Raw genomic sequence first — 25,248 nt, 5'->3', positions numbered from 1 at the left:
CAGGATCCAAGAAAGAATTTTTCCCCTTAACATAAGAAAGACTTGAGTATGCTTAAATGCTAATGTCAAGAGCCAATCGAGAAGAGGAGGTTGAAACGCAAGAGCGAGAAGGCATCGTTGATGGCATGGTATTCCGGAACAGGCAGTAGAAGCAGGAACCCAGGCGGCACGTGGAGAAACTGGACTTAAACAGGAGAGACAACCTCCCGGCTGAGGCAGGGCAGGGGTAGGGAGAATGGGGACGGGTTCAGACCCACGAGTAGACTTGGTGGCAGAGAGGTGAGGTAGTTCCCCCTCTAGAGTTTATATTTTCTCCGTGAAGAACGTAAGTTAACCTAAGAGTAACGGAACAAAGAGCCGATGATCAAAGTTCTGAGAAGAGTGGTGAGGGGAGAGATAAAGTGCATGAGATTCACAGATTTGCTGTGTAGCATGCAGAGGGGCGTAAAATTTTGATTTGATTTCTAATGATACCTATTCTGCAAAGCAGAACTCAGTAGCCCAGGTTGTATTCATCCAGGGCTGGGATTTCCCAGAATGCACAGTGAACGGACAAACAGCAAGAACATCTAATACATTTGGCTGGCAAGTGGTTGAAGTGATGGACCCTGGAATCTAAGCTGGATAGGGGAGGACAGCAAGAAAATGGGGAGCCTGATGGGGGGAAGAAAGCAGACAGGTGACGAAAGCACAAAGACCCATCACGGAGTCGGCGTGATTGAACGAGCAATCTAAAAAGCTAGGAGGGCAATCCAGACTCTAAATATAGCTGTTTGTGTATAAGATGGGTGTCTTTCATTGCAGTCTTTCCTTTTTATAAAATGTTTTAAATCAAAACTATACAACTTACAGAGGTTTTGTGGCCTGGTCTGGGAATTCAGTGTAAGGTGTCTATGCCTTGGAATCAGAAGTCTAAGCGTAGTTACTTAACCCAAGCCTCAGATTTCTCAACCATGAGATGTGGTAATAACAGCGCTTACTTCATATTCATGCAGAAAACGCGTAGCAATTTCCAAACATCTGACTGAAAAACTTCCAGAAAACAATCCATTTGTAATTTGGTGATACCTTATATTATTTTAAACACCATTTGGTATACGATGTTAATGCAGTTCCTTTAGTTATTTCAGTTATTCAACAAACACTTGTTGTTGCGTGCTGTCGTTATGTGCCAGACACTGGTCTAGGGGCTGAGGCTAGGCAGCAAGCAAAACACAGTCCCCTCCCTCCGGAGCTTACATTCCGGTCAGAAGACGACAGACACTAATTGAATGAAAAAGCGCATGTGCCTAACGCACAAGGGTGATGACATCCAGAGTCAGGCCAAGTGAGGAGAGGGGGATGAGGGGAACCTGGGGAGTCTCATACTACCTGCGGCGCTGTAGGAAGGCCTTCCTAATGAGGGGCTAGTTGAGCATTTGTCTACCCCACACAGATATATATCTGGGAAAGAACCTTCTAGAGAGTGGGAGCAATAAGTACCAAGTTCCTCATGATGAGAAAAGGGGAAACGGGTAGGGTGTGAGATCGGAGAGGTGGCAGGAGGCCGGCCAGATCCTAAGTGGCCTTGTAGGCCACTGTGAGATCCTTGGCTTTCACTCACTGAAGGGTTTTGAGGAGAGGAATGGCGTGATCTGACTTATGTGCACAGCAGACAGCTGATGGGGGAAGGCAGGGAAACCCATTACACGTTTATTGCAATTATCCGGAGGAAAACCTGGGCCGAGGCAGAGGCAGACGTGGTGTGAATTGGTTGGATTCTGCATGTAATATATTTTGAAGGCAGAGCCAGTAGCATTTGCTGGATGTGTGGTAAGAAAGAAAAGTCAAAAGTAACTGTAAGATCTTTGACCTAAGCAAACTGGAGAATGGATTTGCCATTTACCGAGACAGGGCGGGTTGAGAAAGGGACAGTGTGGATGGAGACAGAGAAAAGAGTTCATTTTTAGACACAATGAGTTTAGTGAAATGCATATTAGATATCCACAGGAGATGATGTTGAGAAGATTGCGAGATATAAGAGCCTGAGTTCAGGGAACAGAGGTAACCTAGTGACATAAATTTGAGACTTATCAATATAAAAAAGGTGTTCAAGTCTTCAGATTGGGTGAGATCACATAAGGGGTGAGCACAGGTGAAGAAGAAAGGCATCCGAACACTGAGCCGGGGGCACCCGGTGAGGAGGAGAGACCAAGAGAGGACGTGCAGGAGGCGGCCAGTGAGGCAGAGAAGCAGCAACAGAGACTGGCATTCAGGAGGAAAATGCAGTAAGTGCTCCAGGATCTAAGACGCAATCATGGAGTGGGGTATTTGAGATAAAATGGAAGCCAAAAGCATTGCAAGAGAAGAGGTCAAGAAACCAAGAAACCAGACCTGGCTGGCATAGCTCAGTGGATTGAGCCCGGGCTGCAAACCAAAGTGTCGCAGGTTCGATTCCCAGGCAGGGCACATACCTGGGTTGCAGGCCATGACCCCCAGCAACCGCAAATTGATGTTTCTCTCTCTTTCTCTCCCTCCCTTCCCTCTCTAAAAATAAATAAAATCTTTAAAAAAAAAAAGAAACCAAGAAACCAGAATATTGGCAGGATTGTCTTTGTGGGCAGTTCGATCATCAGGAACATGGACAGGAATCTTCTTGAGAAGAGTGCCACTTGGGAAGAGTGCCAGCGAGACGGGTGTGCGGAAACCTCTGAGGGGTGAGGGGCGGCAGAGGCCACCGGAGGTCCACACGTGTGGTCATGCGTGTCTGCGGTGTGATGGCAACAGCTCCCCAGTCCAGTCAGATTGTCGTGAATGTTTTGGATGTTGGTATGATTAGGTTGGCCATGTGAATGTGTTGATATTCAGCTGCCTTTTAACCTACAAAAATGGCAATTTCATATGGTGCAACCCAATATGACTGAACACATGAAATATGTCCGAATTGTGGTCAGCTTCAAAAGCTTTTATTATTAGTGTTTTTCTTTTCAGTTGTGAACTCCCTGAGATCAGAAATTCATATTTGTATCACATGCGTATCTTTCCTAGCATAGTTATCTGCGTGGTACTGTTAGTTGGTCATATAGCGCTTATCCAGCATGTATTATTACTGCCATCGTTTTCGCGGGCTTCCATTGTCATTTCAGGGGGGAAGGTCTTGTCCCTATCATTCCGAGCTGGGAAACAATTGAGAAGTATTATACACAGGCATCAGACGGGGATCGAGCACAGCTTTATGGCTGCGGATCACACTGGAATAGAGGCCAAGGTGGGAACCCAACTCTTTCTCCTCCGGGATGAACTTAGACACTCAGTCACTTGGCAGATGCAAACTGGCGCCCACGAGCACAGCTAGTTTCACACGTGAAGGGGGATAAGCTGAGGGCTGATGAGGCTGGGTTTTGCAGGGAGCAGACGCAAGCCCTCCCAGAAGGCTCCAGTCTTTGATACCTTCTCTCCACACCTCCCCCTGCCGGCCTTCTGCAAGGCTTCCTTCAGTCTTCGCAGCCATCCTGTTAACACCGTGTTTTACAAGCTTGCTGGAGACGTGCTAATATTGGAAGTCATGGCCAAAGGCTGCAAATGCTTCCCTCATCACTCTCGTCGTCCAGGGCTTGCTTGCTGCCATGAGCTGACCAGCTGACCGCTGTGGGCAGGCAGGTCTGAATGACAGAGCCAGAGAGGCCAGGCCCCACACGTGACCCTTCCAGCTACACACCAATTAAGTCAGTCACTCCTCCCTTAAAGAGACAGGAATTGAGTGATTCAAGAGAAACGTAGAAGCTTCCTCCCCAAAACATCTGATGGTAGATCCAGGCCTGAAGCTTATATAATTTGGGTGATCCTCTTTAAAAAAAAAAAAAGAAGAATTGCAAGTGTAAAATTAGGTAGAAGGTTTGGAAGAGGCTTGTGTTATAATTTTACAATAAATCCTCCTTTGCTCTTGCAAAGGTAGAAATATCTATTTTAGTGTGCAAATCTATTAGCATACTCTCAGATACAATAATTCAACTTGCAAGCAAATGAACCTGACCTCACTTATATAATAAAGAAGAGCAGTTAGTGGCTCACATTAATGAAGAGTCCAGTTGTTGGACAGGCTCCATGATTGGTTGATCTAGCAGCTGAGCAATGTCCTAATGACCCAGTTTCTTTCCTCTGTGATGTCCACAGTGCGGTGGCTCCCTTCAGGTTTACAGCATGAATGCCAGCAGCAATGAGGATGACCAACTCACTCTTTCTTGTTAGAAGAGCCTCAACCTTAGGACAAAAGCCCTGATCTTCAGACCATGGCCTGTTGGATTCAAGAGTCCAAATGACTAAGGCTGAAGTCAAGAATTGGGCCAAAAGGGACAGGGTAACCCAAAGGTCAGGCAACCAGGGCCCACCTCTGCAAGTAAGACTAAGGATAGGATACGGCTCATCCTAATCAGGTGGCTGCTTTGTGATGGAGAGGAACTGAGGTTCAAAAAACATCCACTATCTTCAACCAGAGGTTAGGGTATGCAATAACAGGCTAAATGCATTGAGAGTTGTCCAGACACTTGTTCGATTCACATTTTCCCCCAATCTTCATCTGCTTCTACCATGAGACTGATAGCCAGGCGGACCCTAGTCTACCCAGCACCTAGAGTAAGTACTCGGAATTGATTGAGAGAACATATGAATATATCGAAAACTTGGGAGAAACGTAGGTAACTGTAATGTTTTATGTGAAAATGAAACTATGCTAGAATATAAAGTCAAAACAACAAAGAGATTTAGAGATTATTGGATGTGAGCTGAATTGACAAATCAGGTCAGAACCACAGGTCTTATCAAAGAAAGCGGAGGAAGGATAAAGGGCTCTTGAAGCTCTAACATGTTGGAGGGGTTCACAAATATTTCACAAGAAACAGAAAGATAAGTGAAAAGTGATGGAGAGTTAAATAACTATTTTATTTTGACGCTCTATGGGGAGGACAATGAGGTTTAAGGTGAGCACTACATTTGTAGGTGTACACTGGAATGCCTTGAGCTGAAGGTAATGATTTAACATATTTTTCTGTAGAAAAGTAAAGCCAAAAGCAAGTGCTCTTTCTTAGTGTGACAAAGCTACTGGAGAGGAAGGATTGTGTAACTGTTTTGCATGACCTCTTATTTTCCATTTTTAATATCTTTCATTCTCCTGAAATGGACAAAAATCTAAGCCTTGAAACTCAGATTACATTTTAAACATAATAAGCTTTTTTTCTTGAAACAAAACAGCTCATTGGTTAAGACTCAGGTAAATGTTTATTTTTGGAACTGAAATATCAGTTCCATATTTTTTGGACTTCCAGTGCAAATTTTTGAATATTCAGTTTTACCAATCAAGTCGCACCTGTTCTGGGCAATGTGGTGGTATGTGTGGCAGAGTTCATTCAGGGTGGGGTGGTTAGACTGCAATGGTGTTAAATCAAGGTTCCACCTCAGGAAGCTCGGAATGTTAGGTAGGAGATTGGAGAAGGTCCACAGCCTGCCAAGCACTTCAGCTATTCTGATAAACAATCTGATTACTGATGCTGACTCTCGCATACTCAACTGGTTATCCAAGTCCTATACTTGATGCTTGTTGTGAAGGTAGTAGTTGAACCACCCTTCCCACTGACAGCCCTGCATTGGTCTATTTAAATACCATTTGCTATTAATATGTCAGTATGCCTCAAACCACGGCAAAGTTCCCTATGGCCACACGCTCTGCCTTGGCTCTCTGTACATGGCTGGTATTGAAGAATGGAGTAGGTTTTAAAAAAAAAAGGATGTATGTGTAAGAAAAAAACATGCATAAAATGGTATAATTTTAGGGAAGTAGGTTCAATTCTTAATTTGTCTGAAAACGGAATCAATAGCATAGAAAAGGTCTTTGAAAGTTAAAGGCAAAGTTATAAGAAAGTTGTGTCCAAGAATACCATGATAATTAATATGTTTTCTGCCTAAAGAATCTGATTTTGCCACACCACCTGACCACCAATTAATCTCCTCTCACAGGGAAAAAACTGTGCTTGGTGACATGTTCAAAGTGCCCTCAGCAATATTTAAGGTGAATGATCTTCGATCCACATAGCCATTTATACGCGGAAAGATGGGAGTACTCTAGGTCCGAGGTAATCCAATCTATTTACACGTTACACATTTGCCTAGAATAAAGCCAGAGGCTTTACAAAGACTCCTAGTGGCAGATACCATCTGCCCTACCCCACTTATCTCCCATACTTACCTACTTCTTTCCCCTGCTTCCTTCTGCTGCACCCACACGGACTTCCTGCAGAACACGCCAGGCTCATTCTCACACTGGAACCTTCATACCAGCTACTTGGTCTGCCTGGACTCCTCTTCCCCAGGCACCCACAAACCTACTTCCCTCACCTCCTCCAAATCTCTGCTCAAACGTCACTTTGTCGGTAACGCCAATGCCACCCATCTTATTTAACGTTGCAACTCTGCCCACTCTTGATCTCTCTTATTCTTTTTCTGTCTGATACTTATCACCTGCTAACATCCAACATAAGTTTCCTTATGTAGAATGTTACATAACATCTGGATTCATTTCTCATCCAGATCGTAAACATCGTAAGGGAGGAATTCTTTGTCTTTGTTGCTTCTCTGCTTATCCTACAATGCTTGGTACACTGTAAGTTGACAGTAAATATTTGTCGGGTTAGTGAACATTTCTACAATCTGCTTGCTTACTGTTGAATCAGAAACCACTTTGATCATGTGGTATGTTTCAAAAGTCAAACTTCCTCCTCAAAGAGAAACACTCATCTAGCATCCCCCCAAAAAAAATGTCTAGGGAGAAAAAACCCTCGAAACATCAAATTCTCATTTCCAAATCTCCAACAAAAAAATTGTTTTTCTAAGGAATACAAATGGGTAAAATTGCAATTCCACACAATCACACGCGCAAGACAAAAATAAATACATGAAGATGTTAGTAACTGCATTCTGAGTTTTACATAAACAAAGAATGCTAGCTGAAATGTCAAAGACCCATCAGAAACTGGAACCCAGAGAGGCCTTCTTGTTGGGTTTATTACTAACTCATCCTACGAGGGTGATAGGGTCCACAGAAGCACGGATACCAAGCAAATACCTGCTTTTCAGGTGCAGGCTGCCCTACTCCCGGGTTTAGCACAGCTCAGAACACACAGCCGCTGGATGGCGGAATACATCAGGAAGGTTCTCACCTCTCAGTAACTGATACCAAAATTCGGTGGCCGGTCACTCCGCTGTGAAAGCCTAAATGAGTTAACTCACAGCCTGGGGTCTCCGTGGGGTACTCCCTACCGCCCCTTGACACCTGGGCCTGTCCAGTGACCCCAGGGTCAGGCTGAATAACCTCACTCACTTCGGGCTTGCCCTCCTCAAAGGGCAAAGACGGGTCGGGGTCCCGTGTTAGGTAGCGTTTTACGACTTTTGTGACTAGGGTCTGTTTCGCGGGCAACTAACACCGAGTGGACTGAGCGCAGACCTCACCCTGGGCCGTTCAGGATTGTTGCACAGGTGGCACGGGCCCGGAGAGCAACGGGACCTCCCTCCTCGGTGTCACTCGAGGCTGGGACCCCAGATGGCCCCCACCCCAGGCTTCGAGGACCACCCGAGGTTTCTCGGAGCTAGACCTGGGGAAAGTCACAGAGTTCTGGGCGGGGCTCCGGCTCGACCCAACCACTACCCGCGCGGAGGGGTGTCCGACCAAGAGGACGGTCCTAGCGCGAGCACTGGCGAGTACCCTCGGGGTCCCTGCTCCACGCCGAAGGCCTCCCGGCTCTCGTCGCCCTTTTTTCGCGACACCGATAAGCCCCATCCTGTCCTTCCCGCCCGTCTCCTCTGCTCCCTACCCAGCTCCCCACCTCGAGTGGTGCAGCCCGGGTGGTAGGTCACGTGACGGCGGGGCGGGGCCTGCTCCGAGCCCTGGAGGTGTCTTTCGAGGCCTCCGCCAGCTTCTCGGAGCGGCTTTGGCGGCTGGAACGATGCAGGGCAGGAGTAGCCTAACCTTCGTCTTTCTGACCGTGGCCGTCACCTGGGCCGTGGCGCAGCACGCGCCGCCGGTGGGTGAGCTGGCTCGGGGGGCGCGCAGGTGCGGGCTTGGCAGGTGGGGCGGGGCGCTAGGAACACCTGTTCGGGGCAGCATCTTTACAGGTGTGCGTGGTTACCTGCGCGCGGGGGGGCGGGGGTGGTTCACACTCCTCCCGGAATTGACTCGGCACAGCTGGAACCTTTTAGGGAAATCCTGATCTCTGCAGAATGGTGGGTGTGATTTACACACCCTAAAATTTCAGGGATTGCCCTTGTTCTACCAGTTCCGGGCTTGTGCATTCTGAACTGCTGAGAGAAAAAGTTCCAGTTGACTTGCGTACATAACTCGGTTAAGCGGGGGACTGCTTGATGACTTCGGCATTCTCTGCTCGGTGACGAGCTGCTGAAGAAGTTGCAGCCCTGGATCCTGAGCGCGCTGGGGAGGGCCCAGGCGTCCCCCAGTCGGGGACGTGGGAGCAGCCCAGGCAGGCCCCATGTGGCGGCTGCACCCTCACCCCAGTCATGTGAACGCCCGTCCCGTGGCTCTTTCCCGGGTAGGAAGTCCCGGGAACACAGATGTAACTGCAAGAGGCAGCGAGGCACCAGCCTGACTCTCATTTTACAGAGGAGGAAGTGGATTAGTGACAGAATGTCTAGCCAGAGGTCACACTTTTGTCTGCTGGAGCACGCTGACCTCGAGCCTCTTGACACCCAGGCTGGTGCTCTTTCATAAGCCTCTTCTTTCAAAGCGTCAAGGCTACATTTTTCTTTGTCAGCTAATCAGATAAAGGAGACTTGGGTGCATCTGATCTGAGACTAGATGAGGGTGAACTTGAATAGCTTAGCTAGGATACTGATAGTAGGACCACGGTGTGTGTCTTAATTCTTTTATTACTCTAAGAAGAAATGCTTTACGAATAAAGTCATGGTGGAATATTATTCATCCTTTAAAAGTTATGTTAAGCAAGTAAAGGCAGAATACTATGTACAGTGATTCCAATCACAGGCAAATGCACAGTATACATGGGAAGACAAGGATTGGAAGAGCATAAGGGGAAATAAAATTAGTATGCTTTAGTGTGTATAAGGAATTAATTTGCTTTGAAGTGGTTGGAATTTCATGAATTTTTAAGGAATTTGTTACTTTGACACTGTCCGTGACCTTCAGCCAACCCCACCCCCCCTCAGGAAACACAGCTGTAGTTGAACAAAGTATTAGTCTTTGTGGTGAGGGAGAGCCCACCATGGACAACTGTGGGGCCTTTCGGTACAAAGCAGAGAAAACCTGTTTCATCGTTTGCAGTTTGGTTGTGTGATTTGGAGATAGGTCGAAGGAATCGTGGGTTGCTGTACATTGAATGCTTTTAGGAAGTGGAGCAATTCCAGGATTGGGCAAAGAAGAAACATATTTAGCAAGAGAAGGGGTGTTCGGTATTTGGTGGGTTGCCTAGTACTCTTGTTTTCATCTGTGCTGAGAGAATCGTGACTGGCCCGCTTTTATCTCGTCCCTGGGGAAGCTTCGCTGAGGTGGGGATGGCGTGAGGTTGGTTGTATCCAAGATGAGAACAGCCGTAGCCTGGCCCTGTGTGTCCAACAGGCGTGCGATAATATTGAGGTCTGGTTGTGAACTTCAGACATGCTGCAGGTGTCAGGGGACCTCTACACTTTACCATTCCAAGCGAGAATATTTCAAAGGCTCTTTCTGAAACAAGAAGACACAGCAGTCTTCATGAATTGAACAGTTCTTATCTGCCACAGTGGTTGTGAAAATCTCGTCCTGCTACTGGTGTCCATGTGGGAAGCTGCTTTCCTAAGTCTTTAATGGAATGAGAAAAAACAAGGGCGTGAAGCTAAAATTATTAAATCAGAATGCTCGCTGTTATTCTGATTTTATAGCCTTCCAATTTTTGTTGTTAAAACATTCTTTCTGTTGCGTGTGTGAGGTTTTGCTTTGTTTGGTTTAACATCGCCTCCTGGGAGCGTAAAGAATTGGACTCCCCGTGCGCTGGGGTCCCTGTTCCTTTTTTTACTGATCTGGAAAATTCTGGGAGCCTCTGGCTGGAAGCTACAGACGTTTCATGACCTCAGTCTCTGACAAGAGCGTGCAGTTGTTAACTTTGAATCATTTTATATGATAAGCTGCTGGTAACCACATAGGGACAAAAGATACTTCAAAACTGCTTCTGACGCATGTGAATAATGAGGACCCGCTTTAAGTCACAAACAAAAAATCATTGGACTGGGAATGTCTGTGGGCTTTGTGTCTTCTTGTTTTTGAGGCTTTTCAGACTCTAGCCTATTGTAAGGACTTCCTGAGTCGTTCTTTCCTATTGATTCCATTAGGAGACCCATGAAGAGACGGTGCCCCCCCCAGGGCGACACGGAAGTATGGGGGGAGGGCTCTTAGACCTTGTTCATAATTTTGGATTCTGTCCTAAAAGCCATGGGAGGCCATTGGGTGGTTATAAATGAGATAGGACACAATAAAATTTCCCCTTTAAAAAGAGCACATCGGACTGGGAGGGGCCAAGGGCGGATGCGAGGACTGGTGCAGGGAAGGAAATGGGATGACACGCGGGAGGGTGGTGGCGGTGGAGAAGGAGACAAGGGGACGGCTCTGGAGAAGATGAGGGGCAGAGCGAGCAGAAGGAGGAAGGGTTGGACGGCAGGAGGGGCAGGCCCCTGTCTGAGGTGCTCAGCTGGGCGAAGGGTGGCATCACTACCAGGGAACACGGCAGGCCAACGTTTGGGGGTGGAAGAAAGATCATTTTCATTCTGGGTATATTGGACTCCCAGTGGCAACGAGCTACCTAGCGGACCTTTTGCACGGGAGCTCAGAGGGAGGTCTGGGGGGTCGCAGGCACCTTACTGGGAGCCACTGGAGCAGGTGAACATCGGGCGGAGAGAGGATCTAGGAAGAGGAGTGATGACGCCTAGGCAAAGGCCGAGGGACCTGCTCAGGCAGGTGTCCGGTGGGGAAGAACTGACCGAGTCAAAGCGGCGGCCAGAATGGAGGAGCGAGTGCTGTGGAAGCTCGGAGAGTGTGGGGCAGGTTCCCTGGGCCGAATGCCATTGAGGTGTCTGCTGTGCTTGGCACCCAGAGGTCATCGGCCGCCTTGGCCAGTGCAGGGTTGGGAGCGGCTAACAGGTGCAGCAGGCTGAGGAGCTACCAGAAGGCAAGGAATCCGAGTTGGGGAGATGACTCTTCTTGTGAATAAATCTGAGGGGATTCCTAAAGTACGTGAAAAAGAAACATAATGGCTCAGTAATTAATTGCCAGATTAAACTTATTTTCATGCATCAGCTTCTCAGGTGAGTAGTAGCACTCTTGACAGGAGCTAACTGAATTAGGTTTTAGCAGCGATTTCCACCAAGTTCCCAGAAGTCCTGTAAACCCCATCTGGCCCGGCCAGTCTTATTGTAAGTGCATCTGCTGTTCCACGGCACTGCGAAGGAAGGGGCACACGGGTGTGGTCTGTCCCTTACCCAGCAAATATCGTGTGCCCCTGTGTGCCAGCCTCTGGTCGCGATGCGGGAAGCCGGTCAACACTCAAGAGGAAAGGTGCCTGTCCTTGTGGAGGGTTTCTTCACATTTCTTTTACCTAAATGTCCCCAGTGTCATCGGGTGCCTTCCCACCAAAAGTCAGAACACAAAGGAAAAACTTTGCATGCTCATTTGAATTTGTTATATATGCAGGAAACATGCCTTTTCTCATCCAGTAGGTGTGTGTCTGCTCCGTCGTATGCAGGGAACATTTTAAGAAAAATCTTAAACTATAGTTGTCGAGTTAAAGAATTGAATTAAAATTGCCTTCCTAGGATTGTTCAGCTTCTTTTCTGATGGCGTGAACACTGGTGTGAGCTGTATAATTTCTTTAAATTACCTTTGATTGTCGTTTTCTGAGGATGTGAATAAGACAAGAACATGAGAGCTTTCTGTACCTTTTTTTTTAAAGATTTTATTTATTTATTTTTAGAGAGGGAAGGGAGGGAGAAAGAGAGAGAGAGAGAAACATCAATGTGCGGTTGCTGGGGGCCATGGCCTGCAACCCAGGCATGCACCCTGACTGGGAATCGAACCTGCAACACTTTGGTCCGCAGCCCGCGCTCAATCCACTGATCTACGCTAGTCAGGGTGTAGCTTTCTGTACCATTTTGTGCAGCCTTTTCAGTGAGATCCTCACCAGTTCCGTAGGACTCAGTGTTTGAAGGAGTTGCACAAGTGACATCATTTCTTTCAGGGTGGAGCATTTAAGTCGCTGATGGGAAAAATGATCATTTATATATTGTCTTCCTAAATATAGTGTCTCCAGTAGCTTTATACTTAGTTTTTTCTTAATGAGTGGGGAGGACATAATGATTATTTAATTTCAAAGAGGTTCCAGTTCCTATCAAATAACCAGAATAATCAGAGAATTCGCTAACCCAGAAAGTGTTCACCAAATGTCTTCCAGAGATTTTCCAGCACTTCCTCTGGCCTTAGGAAGCAAAGATGAGAAAGGGCACGTGAGAGAAACTGAGATTTTAGGTGGGTTGTGTATATTTCCCGTAATATACCAAGCAGACTGCATAATCGCCCTGACCTATCACCTATAATCTTTACCTCTCATCTATTTAAATTTGTACTTACCTTGATAAGGTTGTCTGTTATTAAATCCATGTGTAGTTAAATTTGGAGACAGTAAGAAACTTGAATAACAGGTGAGCTCATTGTAACTCTGTTTAAGTCTGGACATAGATTTTGAAGCTCTCTTTCCTCGCAGAAGTCTCCCTTGTGGGGCAGGATGTGGCTGTCTCCCCTCCACCCCCAGAGTTCACCTGGTTAAAATGGCCTTTTTGCCTTTTACTCTTACAGCCAGCCTCTATGCAGATTTCATGTCTGTGTTATAATTTCCTGTTCACTGCTGCTGGGACGATCTTAGCACAACATCTTACTGCCCTCAGGCTCCCACCTGTACGGTGGCCAGGCCACTCTCTCACCTCTGGGGCAGGTTGCATTATGCCCTGAGACTTGACAGAGAACATGTAACTTCCCCCACAGTGGTCTCATCAGAGATAAGCCTTGTCGTTTGATTTTAATATTGGCTTTGGAGCCCATGTCGTGCAACTATAACCATTCAGGAGAGATGAACATGGTTACGTTGCACTCACTTGCTGAGTGGATTCCAGTGGTCATTGGAACCCTGAAGCAAGTACAGATTGTGGCTGATCTGGGATTACATGGAGGTGCCAGCTCCGCTGTTATCTGGGGGAAGCTGTGGGGCAGCAGGAAGGCTAGGACCCCCGTTCTCTCACCAGCTGCGTGACCTTCTGATCGCTAGTGGAGCTGAGCCTTGTGTTCAGAACATGACCCTGAAGTCCCTGGTAACTTGTGTTAGACCAACTGGAAAGGAGCCTGGAGGCTTTAGCTAGAAATAAGTGACAAAGATTCATGCGTGGGTCCCAGGGTTTGCAAACCGTCAGCACTAGACAATACCAAGAGTATTCCAAAGAAGACAGAAAGGCTTAGAGCTCTCGTTGTGATATGTACCTTCCTCAGAAGAGTCAGCCCTGCATTCGCAGCCTCTAGATGGGTCTGAGAGGGTCCTCTATTACGTGACCACGGGTCTGGGTGTGTGGACCATCTTTGCTGAGCCGTTCAGGGGCCAATCAGAGGGCTATCTGCAGTGGTGCAAGTAGACAAGGCTGTAAAAAAAGGTGAAGTTCCCTCTAACTTTTTCCTCCCTTTTTTTCTTCCACTGTACATATCTCTACTCTTGCCTAGTAAACATCGATAACATGATTGTACCTGAAAGATGTGTGAATATTGCTCATTGCTCAGTACACTATGCTTACATTTCCTTTCCTGGAATTCCAAAGCCAGAATTCTACCGGCACTGAAAGAATATTCAAGTGTATTCTCTACCAAATGCTCACATTAACACCACAGTTCAGTTTGCTTCATATTTCTATCATGCCTTTCTTATACAGATCGTTTTCCTGGGAGTTTCTAATTGCTTCCTCTTCTTTTTTTCTCAGCAGAAGAAGCCAAGCCTATGCCATCATCACTGTATCCTGGCTTTTGTTTTATTTTTTGTTTTTTTTTTCTCAGCTTCCGACTTATTCTCTCAATATTTATTCTGTCCAGTCATCTTGAAACCTACTGAATTCCTATTCTGGTTGGCTCTGTTTTCTTTTTATCTGGACCATGCTTTCCCAATACCACAGTGTCCCCCTGTAGTTCCAAAGCGTTTCTCTTTTGTCCTCACGTTCTGTTATTTTGGAGAGTAAGAATAAGAAAGGAGGAAGGGAGAGTTGCGTGAGGGACCAGTAAACAGAACAGAAAAGAACTCCCGGCCTCTGCAGACAGAACTGCATGTGGCATGATTGGTGGGCAGAAAACTAAACACACGATGTCCGTCTCTCCGTCCACACGGGCACACCACCTCACAGGGTGTCCTCTGGAAACTGAGGAAGTAGTCTGGTGGGACCCGGGTCAGCGTCTGCAGGTGCTGACACCCTGGAGCGGTTGGCAGATGGCAGCCAGCAGGCCGGACCCGCCTTCCAGCTGTCCTGGGGAGGCCTGTGGGCTAAGGATGGTTCTTACATTCTTAAAAACTTGGGGTGATCAAAAGGAAATGAGTACTTGGTGACACGGAAAATCACCTGAACGTCCCATGCCATTCTCCATAAACAGCGTTGCTTGGGAACAGAGACACGCTCGTTGGTTCGCTTACTGTCCGAAGCTTATTGCTGTAGCAAAGCTGTGTGTGGTGTGCTCCTGGCCTTTCACTGCCGCTCGGGCACTGCAAGTGACGGCCGGCAGCTGGAACTCAACAGCATGTTAAGTGCCACCCATAGCTGTGTGGTCTGTCATTTTAACCTTTAAAAACAATTGCCAGCCCTGGCTGGGTGGATCAGTTGGTTGAAGCGTCATCCTGTACACCAAAAGGTCACTGGTTTGATCCCCGGTCAGGACACATACCTAGGTTGTGAGTTTGATTCCTGGTCAGGGCGCAGACAGGGGGCAACTGATTGATGTTTCTTTCTCGCATCTGCGTTTCTCTCTCTCTGTCCCCCTCCCCCCACCACTTTGTCTTTCTCTAAAATCAATAAACATGGGTGGTGGGGCTGAAAAAAATAAATACAATAGTCAAGTGAAATAAAAATTAGCAGAGCAAACTGTCATTGAACACAAGACAAGAAGTGAAAAAATTGTTCTCTTGAGGCAAAGTGGAGGACGGATCATCTTGTTGCCGAGTTAGATGGCAAAGCCTCGTGTTCATTATGCAGCAACATCAGAATCGTGATAAAAGATACACTGTGTGTAACATTACAGGATTAACCAGTCCTTACCATATCCCCAAGTTAGAGGACAATCAAGTATCAGAAAAATAAGAAAATTCAAAGCAGAGTGTCTTATCACAGCAGCACTTATTTATAAATTTTAAAGAGCGTAATGAAGCTACAACCAAAGTAAGTCTCCAGGTAGCTCATCAGTTAGCGAAGCAAAGTAAGCCGTTTACCAATGGTGACCGAAATCACATGTGATTGCGGTCATGTAAGTAACATGTCCTGAGAAGATCTGTTTCACACAATCAGTCCAGGACTCTGGCAACATCATCAGTATTAGTTGAAGAACAAGGCAAAAGATTCCTAGCTGTTTTCCTTGGCTCTTGCAGTTACTGATACCGATCAGTTATTGATACTGTACTTGAAGTTACTGATACCGATCAGTTATTGATACTGTACTTAACTAGGGCATCAATGCCAAGTTTCAGACTAAAGAGTTACTCTCTTCAAGTAGTCTGTCTGGAACAGCTCCAGGCAGGATGTTTTCAAAGAAGCCGAGAATCTCGTCATTCAGTTCAGACCTAAAGGGGAATCTGCTATGATGTGTGACAGTTGACAGTGGAAAAGATATGAGGTCCGTCTGGAAAAAGTCCAACCATTGTTAACATAATGGGAACGGTTTACATGACATCGATGTCACCTGGCAGCCGAGGAGAGTGGACTGGAATGCGCATGTGTGAGCAATGACGACCTCACTGTACTCGTCAGTGGGGGCGGTAGGCACATGCGTGAGTGAGCATGTGGCCGTCACATTCAAAATGACTGAGTGAGTAGAGCAACGAATCTGCACCAGATTTTACATTAAGCTTGAACATCCCTCTGAGGAAACTATTCAGATGATTCAGAAGGCCACAGCGCTGGGCATCTGGTGATTGGCAGCTTCATCACAACAATGTACCTGCTCATGCATCACATCCCCTGCAGAGTTTTTTGGCAAAACATCAGATCACCCAGGTGACTCAGCCTCTCTACATCCCAGATTTGGCACCCTGCCACTTATGACTTTTCCCAAAACCAAAATCACCTTTGAAAGGGAAGAGATTTCAGACCATCAATGAGATTCAGGAAAATATGATGGGGCAGCTGATGGCAATTGGGAGAACGGTGTGAGGTCCCAAGGTACCTACGTTGAAGGGGACTGAGGTGTCATTGCCCTGTGTGCAATGTTTCTTGTATTTTGTATCTTCTTCAATAAATATCTCTCTTTTTCATAGCACATGGCTGGATAATTTCTGGACAGACCTCGTGCGTAGAGCAGAAAAAGGCTTAGTTGGACAAATGTACAAAATTTGTGAAAATGGCACTTAAAAGTTGTGGTTATTGATATTATGAATTGGCAAACACTTTAGGGGAAATACTTGAATCTCTTACAAGTGACGGAATGAGTAATGCCAACGATGAACTTCTTTTGCTCTTGTAGACTTATAACCATCATCATTTCTGTGAATTTGTGTAGGAAATAGAGGCTGACTTCCCCTACCCCACAGCAGTTAGGGGGGTTAGCAGCAGGAAAACCTCACTGTGAGTTTTATACTCAGGTCAGGCCCGAGACTGACATTTTTCTAAACAAGACCCTCCTTCAGCCGCTATTATTAAACATTGAATGACTTTGAAAATCAGCTTTTGCTAAGTTGATACTGGATTATCAAATTGACATTTAACATCTATTATTTTTTATATTGTAATTATTTAGAAGTAGCACTTAAATTCTAGTGATTGAATGAGCTTTTGATAATTTGATACTTGATACTGTGTCTTAGTGAAATCAGCCTAATGTTACGAGGCAAAACAGCACTTGTCCGAGAACCTTAGTTGTGCTGCTGTGAAGTTCTTTTCACAACCAGGAACGTTTGGATCACAGGGAGCACCAAGCTACTTTATACCCCTCCCGTGCTATTAAAAGTTAACACAAGATGGAAGAGCTTCATTCTCACACAGTTTTTGCTGCCGGTATATTTTTCTGGGCTCAATCTACAGTTCTAGTGGTTTCCTTCCCTACTCTATCTCCATGCTTATGGTGAATCTATCCTCCTTGTTAAAAGTTATTTAACTTGCATAACATTGAGTCCCCAGAGGAAAGATAAACAGGTTTGCTCTCTTGAACTAGTAATAAAGAAGTCACAAATTCATGTGGACTTTTTTTTTTTGGTTCATTTTATGTTAAGAGCGAATTCTGTTTTGCTACTAAGCTTGAACTCTTCCCTAAGTCTCATTCGTTCATTGCCTCCTCGGCAGCAGCCTCAGGTTCAGGGTCATCCTCCCCTTCAGGAACACAGGGCTTGGTAGTGAAGAGAGGAACAATCGTCATTATGACGCCATGCCAAAACATGGCGATGGAGATGTGTGCAAACGCTGTGGCGTGCAGGGCAGGGGGTGACTGTTTCCACGTGGGAAGTAGATAAGGATGTCTTCAAAACACGCACACACAGTGGTGTTTGAGCTGGATCTTAGAAATTAAATCCAGAAGTTCCCCGGGTAGAGGACAGGCATTGCAGGCAGAGGGAACAGCACATGCATAGGGTTGGAAGGTGAGAGACGGTAGGACATGGCTGCACATGTCCCCGCACAAAAAGGGGAGTGGCAAGAGAGAGGCTGGGCCAGTAAATTAGGACCGGATTGTGAAGGGCCCTGGACAGCACACCCGGAAAATCTGGTTTGGGATGCAAATTTCTATTGCAGGAGAGGTGGCTCATAAGTTCAAGTAACATCACATCCTATCAGGTAATTTAGTGTTAAACCAACCTATTTGACATAGATTTTCCATCTACTTACACTTCCTCTTTATTTGATATATGTGCAGTATAAGAGCCAAATGACCATACCTGGTACTAGTGAGACAGAAAATGCACTTAAGTTTGAGATTTTTAGTAGTTTTTATAGGAGGAAAAGACTTTTAAGAAGTATTGAAATAGTCTAAAAGGGCAGGCATTCTTGATTTTGTCTTTATAAGCTTTAACCATTTCTGCAAATTGCCTATTCAATTTGTTATTTTCTGAAACTTGAAATTTTCTTTGTTTTTAGTGGACAGAAGACTGCAGAAAATCAACTTACCCTCCTTCTGGACCAACGTGAGTAAATATGAGATGATCAAAACTCACACTTTCCTATGTAATGATCTCAAAAAATAATGGGAGTGAATAAAAAATTAAGTCATGTCCTCTAAGAAAGGCAAAAAAAAAATCTTTTTCTCAGGTTTGTGTATTATGTATTGGACTAAGACTCTGGACAAATGTGAAAATACTCCATGATTACTACATCCATTTCTAGCCTATCAAAATCATAGGAGGAAAAAGAAAAAGATTCCCATTCTCCACTAAATTCTCCTGTCTACTGCCTGGCATTTTCCTCATCCTGAGAAACTCAGAGCCTAGTCATGATGTTCTGTGCTTCCTGAGTATTAGCAACCAGATTTCACTGGGACAAAAAAGTATAGGATCTTACATGTGAAACATTTAAGAAATGAATCTATCATGGTAATCAAAACCTGTCAAGGGGAAAGCAGGACTGGAAGACAGAGGGAGGGGCCCAAATTGTGGTTTAGTGTATTCAGCGTTGATAATTTTAGTCTAGTTACAGGCATGGCCTTCTCTGATCCTTTGTGGCTACACGCCTGTGAGGAAGAGGTAAGGACAGCTCACCTGCCCGGAGGGGACCAGGGTGTGGGAAAGGAGGAAAGGGGTAAGAGCCACCAGGGAATCTTGTTTGGCCTGCTCTTCCTTCTGCACGAAAGTAGCCTGCTGGGGGCAGGGGAGGCAGAGGACAACTTGAACCAGGGGTATCTAGATGACTTTTCAGGTGTTGTAGGGCTCTAATCTATTTTGTACTGCACCTGCCTAAATTATGCATCCTAAATAGATAGTCTCTGTTCCAGATACAAAGAAACTGTAGCAAACTAAATTCTTTTGATTTACTCACCTTTCTGCAGAAAGAGGCCAATATTTGTCAGGAAGTAAGTTAGACGTAATTGGTTTCTGTGTTTTCCCAAAGCCAGAGCCCCGCCCAGCCGCCTGGGGTGGCTTGCCCTCGCCACGCCCTCGCGTCACCACTAACCAGCCCAGTAGCGGTCGTGCCCTATCGACTGCGCCCTGAACTTGGCTGGTCTCACGGCCCCAGTCCATGGAACATTTAATGAGTATGTTCCACATTCAAGGTTCTGCTTCTACTCCGTTTCCTGCGCCCCTTGTATGTGTCCATAAACCGATTGCTCCGCAAACCTTCCCTGCTTTCAAGTGGTTCCAAGTTGCCAAGTGTGTGTGTGTGCACACGTGTATGACACACATACAAATAAACACCATTTTCTTATATGTAGACAGCTGCATAATGGGACTGTTTTTGCCTGGGGTTTCTGCGGGATTCCTTCCTAGCTCGGTAGGCAGTTCCCAACACAGAAAGCCTCAGCGCCACCCTGAGCATTCGGTCTCTCCTCTGAACTACCCACGGGTCTTGAGATCCGGCGGAGAAGAACCTTGAAGGATGAGAACTCCTCCTGTCCCTTTCGGGGCATCCTTTTCACTCAAGTGCGTAGATTCTGGAGAGATGTGTGGGCAACCGTGAGGAAGGAGAGAAAACACCTGTTTGTCCCACCTGGCCAGTCACTTCAGCGCTGGAGGTCAAGGCCCGACAGCCCGAGCACCCCTGAACCATCCGCGTCCCATTAGCATTTTTCCGCTGCTGCTCATTGGGCTCAGCTCGGCTCTGTTGTTGGTGTCGGCGTGTGTTGTAGCACTTGGGCTCGGTGCCAGGCCCCCTGGGGCGCCAGGTGGGTTCAGTCAGTGCTTGATACTGATTATGATGCCCTGGGCACAGCACGTGCTGTCTCCAGAGTCGTTTAACGTGTGTTGTTTGCGGTAAAGTAGAAAAATATCCTACCGTGATTGCTGTTGATTGAGTACTGATGCCGCATAGTTCATGAAATCCTCATTGCCCTCCTAAGGCAGGTCCTCTTGATTTCTCCAGGAAATGCAGGTGCCGTTGTTCAATGCTGAGATATTTTGGAAAAATGCTTAAAGTAAAATGGGGGCTTATGGCTAAGCTTTAGTTAATAAAAGAATGTTGTTCATCAGGTGAACGGTTCTTACCGAGAATTCTGGTTAGCGGAGCTTTGATTGTAGAGAGGTTTCTGGGGTCCCCCAGCCCCACTTCATTTAATTCTCCACTGGAATGAGTTCGTTTCCTCTCCATTTCTTCTTCCGAGTTCTTGGGCCTGACCAGAGGGGTCCGCGCTGAAAATGAGTCAGGAGTTTAGGGCAGCTGTAGGGGCGTGGTTTGGATTTCATTGGCTGTTAGGAGGGGAGGAGCAGCCCACTGGAGTTCGTGGGTAGAACGGGTGCATCGTGGACAGTGCCACCGCTGGTGAGGGGGGGGGGGGCAGGAGCCGCTGATTTCTCATTGCTGTTTGGCGGAGATACCGGTGCGCGCCAGGGGCGGGGCGAGGGGCGCAGGGAGCAGGTTGGAAGCCCCTGCCTGTGACAGCATGAAAATAATTACTGAATTGTGTGGCAAAATTTTGCATGTGAAATCATGATCAGCCAGAAATGCAATTTATTTGTCTTTATAAATAGCTTTTTTCCCCTAGGAATTAAGGAGGATAGTATTGAATATAGATATCAGCGACTAAGGAAGGGGCATTTCGAAAATGCTTTGAAAAGCACAGAATTTATCCACTGCGATTGGGTTTAAATGTGCGTGTCCGGAGTCAGGCGGGCTTTCCTTTTCCACCTGCATCACGACTCTGGTGGCTGCTGGTTAGCAGTCTCAAAAAGCCGCAAACATACACCCAGGCTCCAAGCTCAACAGCATTATTTAGAGAAACAAATAAGTATTCACGGCCATAGAAGTGTCAGTAGGACCACAGCTTGTGTCTTTCAGGAACTAACCGATCTCTGCTACAGACCCGAGTCTGGATCATGTTTTAATTGGACGGCCTGGTGGCGCTGCACTCGCTAGAGCCCAGCCTGCGCTTTTCTGGAGCGGAGTAACAGTGGGGCAAATGCTAGCTGTTTTGGGTGTAGTTTTTTAAAAAACTTATTGGGGTGACATTGGTTGATAAAATCATGTAAGTTTCAGGGGTATAATTCTATAATACATCATCTACATATTGTATTGTGTTCACCACCTCAAGTCTAGTCTCCTTCCATTTGTTCCCCACCCCCTCTCCTACCTCCTCCCACCCCCCTTTTCTGCTGGTAATTGCTGTACTGCTGTCTGTGTCTATGAGGGTTGTTTGGGTTTGTTTTTTGTGTTTTTTTTTTTGTTAATCCTGTCACCTTTTTTACCCAGTACTCCTTGCCTCTGACAGCTGTCAGTCTGTTCTCTGTATCTTAGGCATAGTTTCAAGCTGAAGAATCACTGAAGGGCACACCCTCAGAGGCTATTTGAGTGTAGTAACAGATGCCAGAAGACAGCACTTTCGTAGCAACAGACTAGGTATAGAGTTCACCCACCAGGAAGAAATACGGCCCAGGTCCATTAATAACGGAAGGGCGTGGACATTACTGTATACTCAGCAGAAATTGCTCTGTGTACGTTGATGGGTGGGAAGCTGAGGAATGGGCATGATCCCACAGTGCTTGGCCCTGGATTCCCGACAGAAGATTGAGAAGGGAGGAGCACAGGAGGCAGAGGGAGGTGGCCGAGTTTGTGGGAAGCTGATACGCGGTGCCACTGTGGGGTCTTCGAGGATGACCCTCCTAGATCCAGCAGTGATTGGGCACTAGTGCCAGACTGTGTAAGAGGAAGTTCTGACTGGGAAACCAGTTAGCCAAGTTCCCAAGCTTAGACTAAACTTTTGCAGAGATTGAGGAGGGGAAAAAAAAAAGGGGGCAGGTATTTTCTAGCAGTGAGATTCCAGTTACATGTAACTCTGGAACCAAACTTGATTCTTTGGCATGTCACCAGTCACATTAACGTTTCAGTATGTATAATCTCTTCTAAGAGCTCTGAAACTGCTTATGATCATAGGCAACGTAGGACAGAAGCACTGGGAAATGAGTGTTTGCAAGTTTTCACTTGAAGACTAACTTCTGTATTGTTCTTAAGAATGTCTCTCTTATAAGGGGACTAAGTAGTAACCGAAAAAAAATACCATAAAGATTAAATGTTAAAAAAAGGAATATATCTCTAACATGTCCATATAGATATAACTACCTACTTATAGATAGATTGCTTTTAATATTTCAAGATGCTGCACCTCTCATTACAGCTACCGGGGGCCAGTCCCGTGGTACACCATAAACCTTGACTTGCCGCCCTACAAGAGATGGCATGACTTGCTCACTGACAAGGCATCGTCGGTAAGCTGTGGCTCCTGACTCTTCTGTTTCTGACCTCACCGACTGTGATTGCACTGGGACAGGAACCCGTACTTCATGAGGTTACACACCACATATTTTAAGAATGAGCTTTGGATTCTTTGCTGCCATTTACAGTAAATGGTAGCAGAGGAAAAGATGCCGTTCCTTGTCTGTTGCTTCTTGCTCTTTTCACTGGCTTTTGCCTTTGCTTCTTTCTTTCTCTCTGTCTCCTCTGCCTTCATCTACGTGGTTGAGCACATGTCATGCTAAAGATGTGTTGTGTTTATACTTAACTGAAAATATTTTCCAGTATCACCCTATTTTATTTCTCTGCATACGAATAAATCAAAAGGTCTATATCTGTTTTCATTATACCAGTAGTAATCTTAAGTGTCAGTACTTCTTTATGTTTCTTATTAATTAGTTAATTAATTTTACAGCTAAAGATAATCGTGAACTCCCTGAAGGATGTAGTAAATGCTTTTGTTCCAAGTGGAAAAATTATGCAGATCGTGGATCAAAAGTTGGTAAGAAATATTGTTTCCTGTAATACATTTTAAACACACCCAGTTCAGAAAAGCCTCTGGTATTTACTTAAAGGTGTAATTTTACGACCTCTTGTAAGGCGCTTAGTCACGGCTGTGTTTATTCTAGACCACTGTCCAAACCTCGGCTTTCTCCTCAGGGAGAGCTGACTGAGACACACGTGTGTGGTGGCCGTGAGCACGGCCTGATGTGCCGCAGGCACGGGGCAGTGCCTGGGGGTAGCAGGTGGTGAATGCGCGCTCAGTGGGTCCTTTGTGTGTGTTAAGTTGGAGGGTCTAGTCCACGCGTGTGCTGTCTCAGGCCACAGTCCCTACACATAGCACACTGGTGAGCAATGACACTGGTACATTTTAAACATACTGTCTTAGCAAGAGGCTATGTGAGCTTTAATTTTGATCTCCTTGTTAGTGAATCGTTGCAGTTAAGGATAAAAGTATGATGTACGCCATCGAAGTTGCTTGTGTGTTTACTATCTGCTAACAATGCATATAGCAGCTTAGCCCACGATCATATGTTAACCGAACCAGAAGTTTTCGAGAATGGCTGGAGACAGGTTTCTGCCGTGTGTGAGAAGGAAACAGGAATGAGGGTGAAATGCCATTGACTAAAGGGGTGGGTTTGAGGAGAGAGGTAAGGAGGCTTCTTGTGATGCTCCTGTTGTGGGTCACAGCAGAGCATCCATCACCTGCAGCAGCCGCTCCGGTGCCCCGTGTCTGCAGAAGAGGGTGAAACAGAAACGATCGCAGACTCATTCGTCTCTGCGTCATACTGGAGAACAGACGAGTGTAAGGGTGCAAAAGCAAGAGTTAGAGCAAGTATTACATAGGTCTTTTAAAAATACCTGATATAGAAGTTAGAAGTGTCTTAAAAATAAGATCACCTATCGGGGCAGCAATCTCTAGAACACGTTCTGTGTAAAAGAACCAGATCTCAAAGCAGCGCCTGAGGTTGAGTGATGGCTCATTTGTTTGGTTTGCAGCCTGGTCTACTCGGCAACTTTCCTGGCCCCTATGAGGAGGAGATGAAGGGGATTGCAGATGTTACTGGCATACCTTTAGGTGAGGTTCATTTCTCAGCTTTTAAACGGTTTAATAAAGCACTTACATTTGTTTCTGTTGCGGCATGGCATACATCCGGTGAAGTGCACAGATCTTAAGAGTACAGCTCAACAGAATTTTAAAAAACACTTACAGGCATGTAACTGCAACTCAGATCGACATACAGAGAATCCCAGCCCCCCAGAATGCTCCATCGTACCCCTTCGCGGACAGCACCGCCTCCCCAGGTGGCCGCTGTTCTGACTTCACCTCCGTTAGTTTTGCCTCTTGGATGTTTACAGACGGGACTGAGCAGTACGCACTGTTGTCTGCTTTCTCATTCCTGTTGTACGAACAGGAGATGGGAGTTGTCCCAGATTTGGGATATGAAGAATGAACATGTATGAACTTTCTTGTATATGTCTTTTGATGGGCATATGCACTCATTTCTCTTGTATATACAAGGAGGACCCCTCAAAATGGAATTCATTTGTAAAAATTGTATATTCTTACATGCTGACACTTCAGTCACCTTGACTGAATATTGTCTATATGATGTAATACACCAATCAAGACATTTTTTCTGCTGCTCAAACCTGTTTTTGAACTTGTTGATTTTGATGCCTTTTAGGGCTTCTGCCATTTTTTGTTTCACCTCTTCCACATTGGCAAAATGTTTCCCTTTGAATGTTTTTCATCTGGGGAAACGAAAAGTTGCTCTTAGTGAAATCAAGTGAATAGGGAGGGTGGGGCACAGGGGTCATGCTCTTTTTGGTCAAAAGTTGCTGAACACTCAGCACAGTGTGGGCAGGTGTGCTTGTAAGTCACCCATTGTGAAATGGGCAAATGTGTTGAAAGAGTCTTCAAAAAAAAATCATGGAAGCTGAACGCAGCCTCTCACAACGACACCAGCTGGCACACTGATACAGATGGGTTCCTAGAACACTCACCTAGCCGGGGAAGTCTGTCCTACAAGGGACCCGCCCTCCAGAAGATAATTCCAGGGGTGTTTCGGGGTTCCCGCT

The 25,248-nt window shown here is 46.0% G+C and overlaps 1 protein-coding gene across 1 annotated transcript in view; it reads left to right on the top strand.

Annotated features, from left to right (window-relative positions):
- Positions 1-7,884: 7,884 nt before the first annotated feature.
- ASAH1 (N-acylsphingosine amidohydrolase 1) overlaps positions 7,885-25,248 on the top strand; it is a 29,166-nt gene continuing 11,802 nt past the window's right edge. Inside the window, exons 1-5 of the mRNA XM_028526591.2 lie at positions 7,885-8,048; positions 18,370-18,416; positions 22,550-22,640; positions 23,081-23,167; positions 24,166-24,244. Coding sequence (XP_028382392.1) covers positions 7,971-8,048; positions 18,370-18,416; positions 22,550-22,640; positions 23,081-23,167; positions 24,166-24,244 — 382 coding nt within the window. The 5' untranslated portion in view covers positions 7,885-7,970. The remainder of the gene's footprint in view (positions 8,049-18,369; positions 18,417-22,549; positions 22,641-23,080; positions 23,168-24,165; positions 24,245-25,248) is intronic.

The sequence above is a fragment of the Phyllostomus discolor genome, chromosome 11 (genome assembly GCF_004126475.2).
Source record: "Phyllostomus discolor isolate MPI-MPIP mPhyDis1 chromosome 11, mPhyDis1.pri.v3, whole genome shotgun sequence".
NCBI lineage: Eukaryota > Metazoa > Chordata > Mammalia > Chiroptera > Phyllostomidae > Phyllostomus > Phyllostomus discolor.
This window is presented reverse-complemented; position numbering and strand designations above follow the sequence as displayed.